This window comes from Nicotiana tomentosiformis, unplaced genomic scaffold (genome assembly GCF_000390325.3).
Source record: "Nicotiana tomentosiformis unplaced genomic scaffold, ASM39032v3 Un00003, whole genome shotgun sequence".
Classification (NCBI taxonomy): domain Eukaryota; kingdom Viridiplantae; phylum Streptophyta; class Magnoliopsida; order Solanales; family Solanaceae; genus Nicotiana; species Nicotiana tomentosiformis.
Window position 1 is genome coordinate 783,667 of NW_027174562.1, and position 7,663 is coordinate 791,329.

Consider the following 7,663-nt stretch of genomic DNA (forward strand, 5'->3'; position numbering starts at 1 on the left):
GCCCCGGCTATACCTCAAACACGTTACACAAGGAACCAAATATACATGACCCTGAAATGAAGTGGGGCTCACCAAGTCAGCTGGGAAGAGGGTGTACCTCTATCACTGATCAATGTCTCCTGTCATGGAACCACCTGCATCCATTAAAGATGTAGCGATCCCGGCAAAAGGGACGTTAGTACCGTCGAATAACACTAGTATGTATAACTAAGCACCTTCTCAATAGAATGAATAATATTACGAGGAGGAACAATCATAAAATCAATGGAAGCCTCGAACAATACCAAAGCATCAAGTTAGAACCACATAAATATTCAAGTAAATTTCCATATTTTTAAGTTGGAGCTCCTTAGTACCGATGTATCATCGTTCACAATACCATTATTCATAATACCAATACCACCGTACTTTTAGCACGGAATCTGATCACGACCCGATCGGCTAGGCCATCTCATTAGAGATATCAACCACAATCACTCTCAATACCAATACCACCGAACTTTTAGCACGGAGTCTGATCACGACCCAATCGGCTAGGTCATCTCATTAGAGACATCAACCACAATCACAATTTCATTTATAATTTCCAATACAATCACCACCATGTGTGTGGTATGGCATCCGATCACGACCTGATCAGCTAGGCCGTCTCATTCGAGACATCAACCTTTTTATATCAGTCATTTCATTTCTTACTTCTTTCACATCTTTTCATTTCATTGGCACTGGTGGCAACAATTATAAAATCATTCTTGGTTAAATGTGTTGGAAAATACACATAAATAGCTTTAATTTGATAGGTAGATCACCTTGTAAGTCTTTATAGTTTGGTAGCAGCATGCGTTTGAAGTAGGATGTTGTGCGAATTGAGACATCCTTTCCACTTAATGTATCCAACTTGTTCCACACAAATTCTTGCCATTCCCAAAACTCCTTAGTATGTTCCAACACACCTTAAACACATATTTGCATTTCAAAATGATGTGATTCTATCCCATGGGTCTCCTTTAATACTTGAACACGTTATTCCCAAACACTGTTGGTGCACCTTAAAATCTTAAGTCATAAGGAAATTTTAACGGGGCTTTACATTCTCCCCCGCTTAGGATCATTCGTCCGAGAATGAGGGTTAGAGTCCGCCATAGAAACATAATGTGACTTACATTTCGACAGTGTCTCCCTTGTAACTAGGCCTATCCACCTGTCAGAGAATCCCATAAACCATTCCTAACAACATATACATAATCCGATGACACAATATAACATAAAAACAACACCAATCGTGGCCTCATAAGCAGTATATTACCAGAAAGGAACACCCTTAGCATAAGCTGTACAAATGATACGTAATTCATCGGGAACAATTTCATAGAACGATTACATAGCTATTCAAACAAATAAGGGTACTTCTTCTTCATTTCTTCCTCGGCCTCCCAGGTGGCCTCTTCAAACTGCTGGTTTCGCCATAACCCTTTCACGGAGGCAATTTCTTTACTTCTCAACTTTCGAACTTGCCGATCAATAATAGAAACATGAGTCTCTGCATAAGTCAATTCCTCATTAACCTTAATAGTCTCAACCTAAACAATGAGTTTCGGGTCTCCAACTACTTTCTTCAACATAGACACATGAAATACCGGGTGCACTAATGACATCTCAGGTGGTAGCTCAAGCTTGTACGCCACCTCACCGATCCTCTAAATGATTCTATACGGTCTGACATACTCGGGCTTAATTTCCCTTTCTTACCAAATCGCATTACACCTTTCATAGGGGAAACTTTCAAGAATAACCAATCTTCTTCTTTGAACTCCAAATCCCTACAACGAACATCCGAATAGGACTTCTAATGACTCTGAGCAGTCTTCTACTGCTCCTTAGTGATCTTAACTTTTTCCATGGCCAGATGTACGAGGTCTGGCCCCATCAACTCTGCTTCTCCAATCTCGAACCACCCAATGTAAGATCTACATCTCCTTCTATATAAAGCCTCGAACGGTGCCATCTGAATGCAAGCATGATAAGTATTGTTGTAGGAAAATTCTATGAGTGGCAAAAGATCATCCCAGCTACCTTTGAAGTCTAGAACACAAGCGCACAACATATCCTTAAGTGTCTGAATAGTTTGCTCTGCCTACCCATCAGTCTGCGGGTGAAAGGTTGTACTAAGATTCACCTGAGTACCCAGAACATGCTGAAATTTCTTCCAAAAATTAGCCGTGAACTGTGCCCCCCGATCAGAAATGATAGAAACTAGAGTGCCATGCAACCTGACTGTTTCTTTGATATACAACTGAGCATACTGTTCCGCCATATCGTAGCCTTAACCGCCATATTCGATCCACAATCACCCAAATCAAGTCAAACTTACGAGGAGTACGAGGTAATCCTACCATAAAGTCCATATTAATCATTTCCCACATCCACATTGGAATTTCTATGTTTTGCGCCAACCCACTGGGCGTTAGGTGTTTGCCTTCAGTTGCTGACAATTTGGACACTTCGCCAGAAAGTCCGCTACATTCCTCTTCATATCATTCCACCAATAGACTTCCTTAAGATCATGATAAAAGTTTGTAGAACCCGGGTGCATGGAATACCTAGAAGTATGAGATTCGGTCACAATTCTTTCTCGAAGACCATCTATGTTTGGAACACATAGTCGTCCTTATTACCTTAGTGTACCATCATCCATGCCAAGAGAAAAGACCATGGTCTTATGTTTTTGAATTGCCTCTTTCGGTTGAGCCAACAATGGATCGTTTTATTGCTTCTCCTTGACTTCCACAACAAGTGATGATTCAACCCTATTTTGCACAATCACCCCTCCTTCACTATAGTCCACAAGACAAACTCCCAAACTAGCCAATTGGTAAACTTACTTGGCCAATGGCCTTTGATATGCCTCCAAGTGTGCTAAACTACCCATAGATTTCCGACTAAGAGCACCCGCCATAACATTAACCTTCCCCGGATGATATAAAATATCAATGTCGTAATCCTTGAGCAATTCAAGCCATCTTCTCTGCCTCAGATTCAGCTCCTTCTATTTGAAAATATATTGAAGGCTCTTATGGTGAGAATATATCCACATGGACCCCATATAAATAATGATGCCAAATTTTCAATGCAAATACCATCGTTGCGAGTTCTAAGTCATGTGTTGGATAGTTCTTTTCATGATTCTTTAGTTGCCTAGAATCATAATCTATCAACTTCCCATGTTGCATTAATACACACCCAATCCCGATCCTTGAAGCATCACAATATACCACAAATCTGTCTATACCCCCTGGTAGGGTCAACATGGGTGCCGTAGTCAATTTTGCTTTCAACTCCTGGAAACTCTTTTAACAAGCATCTGACCATGAGAACTTAATTGCCTTCTGCGTCAATTTAGTCAATGGAGAGGCAAGAGTAGAAAATTCCTCCACAAACTTTCTGTAAATACATCCTTTGTTGATCATCTTCGCAGCCTGAAGGTAAGAAATAAACCTACCCTTTGGCACCGCATCATCCCCCTTCCACTCAATGACTTGCTCATTTGGAAATTCGAACCTAATGGTCCTGGTTTGGCAATCAAGCTTGGAAAAACATGAATAAAGCCAGTCCATTCCCATTATTACATCAAAATTGACCATCCCCAATTCAATGAGATCGGACATGGTGTCCCGACCATGCAACGTGACAACACAATTCCTATAAACCCGCGCGGCTAAAATAGACTAACCAACTGGGGTAGATACAAATAACGGCTCATGAAGATGTTCCGGTTCTATCCCAAATTCCATAGCAACATAAAGAGTAACATATGACAAAGTTGAACCGGGGTCAATAAGAGCATACACATTATGAGATTGGACAATCAATATAGCTGTAACAACATCTAGAGAAGCCTCCGAATTCTGACGATCCCTCATACCATAGAAACGGTCGGATTCTCCCAAACTCTGTGTTCCACCGCTACCTGTACCACGCCCTATGAGTGTTGGAGTGCCTCGAGTTACAGGAGGTGTTATGGATGTAGTAGTTGTAGAACTAGCTGGCTGTGCTAGGCCCCTGCCTGCACCCTGGCGAGACGAACGACAATCCCTCTGAATGTGACACCTCAATCCACATCCGTAGTATATGGGTAAGTCCATGTAGCATATTCCTAGGTGCATCTTTCCACACTTAGGGTATGGGGTCCTCCACTGCTGCTAGAATCTACCACCATGACGACCCTAGTGATAGGAGGCCATGTTGCCTAACTAGGCCTGAAATGACTCCACTACTGCTGCTGACTAGGCCCTGCTGGTGGTGCACTAGCCGATGACTGAGCAAAGAACTGAGATGGCCCTGACAACCCTCCCTTGAATGTTGACCTGCCACCACCAGAAAAACCACCAAAGTTTCCCGTAGACCGGGCCTTATTGCTACCCTCTCGCTCTATTCTGTTCTTCAATTTGTTGGTCTATGTGGCTTAAGCGAATGCCATTATCTTACCATAGTTCATATCAAAATTCAACACAGTTGTAGCGGCCTTATTAATTACCAAGGGACTAAGGCCCTACATAAACCGGTGCACTCTATCCTCCATAGTGGGCAACATGTAAATTGCATACTTTGACAGGTACGTGAATCTCATAAGGTAATCCCACACACTCAGGCTACCTTGCTTCAAGTTCTCAAACTCAGCAGCATAGGCTGCCTTAGTCTCAGCAGGCAAAAAATGATCAATGAAGGCATCGGCAAACTCACCCCACTTCACTAAAGGGCTCCCTTCTTCACGGAACTCCTCCCACAGTTCAAACCAAGAATATGCCACCTCTTTCAGGCGGTAAAAAGCCAATTCAACTGCCTTTGTCTTAGTAGAACGCATAACTCGACGAGTTTTGTGCATCTCATAAATAAAGTCCTAGGTGTCCTCCTCTTGGTTAGTTCCCGTGAACAAATGAGGATCCAACTAGAGAAACCTGTTCACCCTGGAACTAGCAGAATCCCCTGGCTGACTGGAAGAAGTGGGTGCAATATTTGATCTCTGGGCCTGGGAAGCCACTATCTGAACCAACATCTGTATGGCTCCCCTAAGATAAACATTAGAAACACCAGAATCGAAAGCTGGAATTGGAGGTGGAACTGGTATATCAGTTGGAGGGACCGTTGCACCCTCAGTAGGTGAAGGGACAGGCGTGATCTGATAAGTTGTAGTAGAATCAGGCAGCGTAGTAACTGGAGGAATATTCTCAATCCTTGGGTGCTCACCCGCATCATTAAATATAGAATCACCTGCCACTCCTGGGGTGACATTGGCTCTTTGCCCAGTTCTTGCGTTCTTCTTAGGTGCCATATACAGAAAGTTAGAGCAAAGCACGAGTTAAAGAAGGTACAATCTTACAATCAACTTTATCGCACGATCGAGAACATGATAGAAGGGTATTATTCCTAAATGCCCATGTAGCATCCTAATTATAGATGTGGTCAGCAACACACCGATAAGAAGGACTCTACTAGACACGGCTCCGAGACATCCTGGGACACTTTAAAACCATAGGCTCTGATACCAAGTTTGGCACGCCCCAAAATTGGGGTGCACGACCGGCGCTCAACCGGCTGAACCCGCCCGAGTCTACAATTCCAATTAGCCAATAAGGTGATAATGTCTACAATACCAATTCATTACCAATAGTTTCATCATTTTATAGTCTCAAATTTCACACATTTTTTTCATAGTCTAAAATGGAACAATTAATACAAGCACAACAATTAATACATGACTCCAAAATGAAGTGGGGCTCATTAAGTCAGTTGGGAAGAGGGTGTACCGCTGTCACTGATCAATGTCTCCTGCTGTAGAACCACCTGCATCCATTAAAGATGCAGCGCCCCCGGCAAAAGGGACGTTAGTACCATTGAATAGCACTAGTACGTATAATTGAACACCTTCTCAATATAATGAATAATATTACAAAGAGGAACAATCATAAAATCAATGGAAGCCTCGAACAATACCAAAACATCAAGTTAGAACCATATAAAGTTTCAAGTAAATTTCCATATTTTTAAGTTCGAGATCCTTAGTACCGATGTATCATCGTTCACAATACTATTATTCATAATACCAATACCACCGTACTTTTAGCACGGAGTCCAATCACTCCCCGATCGGCTAGGCCATCTCATTAGCGATATCAACCACAAACACTCTTAATACCAATACCACCATACCTTTAGCACGGAGTCCGATCACGACTCGATCAGCTAGGCCATCTCATTAGAGACATCAACCACAATAATAATTTCCAATACAATCACCACCATGTGTGCGGTATGGCGCCCGATCGGCTAGGCCATCTCATTCGAGACATCAACCTTGTTATGTCAGTCATTTCACTTCATACTTCTTTCACATCTTTTCATTTCATTGGCACTAGTAGCCATAATTATAAAATCATTCTTGGCACTTGGCCGTATTTCATAATTCAAATTCTTACATCATCATCGTCATCAGCAACAACAAGGCTTTTCAATTCAAGACTTTAAATACTCATGGGAGCAACTAAGAATCTTTGGCACATAGAGACTTTTCACACAATTTGGCATAAAAACCTTCATTCAAACTTGACTTGAAGTCTTAAAAGTTTCAACACACACCCCATACTTTGAACACATCCTCAAATGATAAGATAACATGATAAAAGCATTTGGAATTCATATTGAACATATATCATTCAACACAAGCATATTCGGAATGGCCAATTTTATAATGATCAATGCGGGACTTGCACAAATTACACGAACACCGTGGGATTCAGTTCTAAGAGAAGAGTTTAGCCAACATACCTCAATTGAGCTTCCTTAAACTCTAAAATATTCCGGAATTCTTAGCAACTTCAATCTATTTTAGAAATATAACAAGTTGAACCAAAATTAGGAAGATGATCATGGTTCAAGCTCATTTGAGCATTTTATCAAACACTACGTGTTCATTAAGGTTTCAAGGTATTTTTATGGAGGATTCCATCATCCCACAACCCATTCTTTACCATTTTTAGCTCACAATCTTCCTACACCCTTTGATAACACGTGCATGCAAAATAAACAACTCTCGTTCCCAATAATTGTCTTGCTAATTACCCATTTTTAGATAAATTTCGAAATTTAGGGCTAGGATATAGAATCTTACCTCTAGGATGAAGACCTAGTGAGTTTTCCTTGTTAATCTTTAAAGATTTGAGCAATAATTGAAGGACAATTTGTTGAAGAATGCTCTCCCACTCTAGGGCACTCTCTCACTCTCAAAATATCAAGTTTTAGCTCAAAAATAACTTATCCCCTCTCTCTACCCGGCCTTGGGGTTATTTAATGGGCTTATAGCGCGACCACACACCTGGGCAAGTGTCTGCGCATCTGGTCATTCACACAAGGCAGACACTCCCAAATATGTGCGGCGGCGCATCTGCCGTACATATGATATAGGTCCAGTACAATGGCCATAATGTTCTGTATACATATCCAAATGACAAACGGATTGATGCGTTGGAACCTAGACTTAAATAGCTTTAATTTGATAGATAGATCACCTCCTAATTCGGTATAGTTTGGTAGCAACATGCGTTTGAAGTTGGATGTTGTGCGAATTGAGACATCCTTTCCACGTAATGTATGCAAGAGTTCCACACAA

General features: G+C 41.5%; 2 protein-coding genes across 2 annotated transcripts; both read right to left on the reverse strand.

The window, feature by feature from the left end:
* Nucleotides 1-3,725: 3,725 nt before the first annotated feature.
* LOC138903800 (uncharacterized) lies at nucleotides 3,726-4,142 on the reverse strand. The gene has a single exon (XM_070192367.1). The coding sequence runs from the start codon at nucleotides 4,140-4,142 to the stop codon at nucleotides 3,726-3,728; it is 417 nt and encodes a 138-aa protein (XP_070048468.1).
* Nucleotides 4,143-4,270: 128 nt separating this feature from the next.
* Nucleotides 4,271-4,861, reverse strand: LOC138903801 (uncharacterized). The gene is made up of 2 exons (XM_070192368.1): nucleotides 4,568-4,861; nucleotides 4,271-4,453 (listed from the first exon to the last, which is right to left on the reverse strand). Exons 1-2 carry the CDS (start codon nucleotides 4,859-4,861, stop codon nucleotides 4,271-4,273), a joined length of 477 nt encoding a protein of 158 aa, XP_070048469.1.
* Between the last annotated feature and the right edge of the window lie 2,802 nt (nucleotides 4,862-7,663).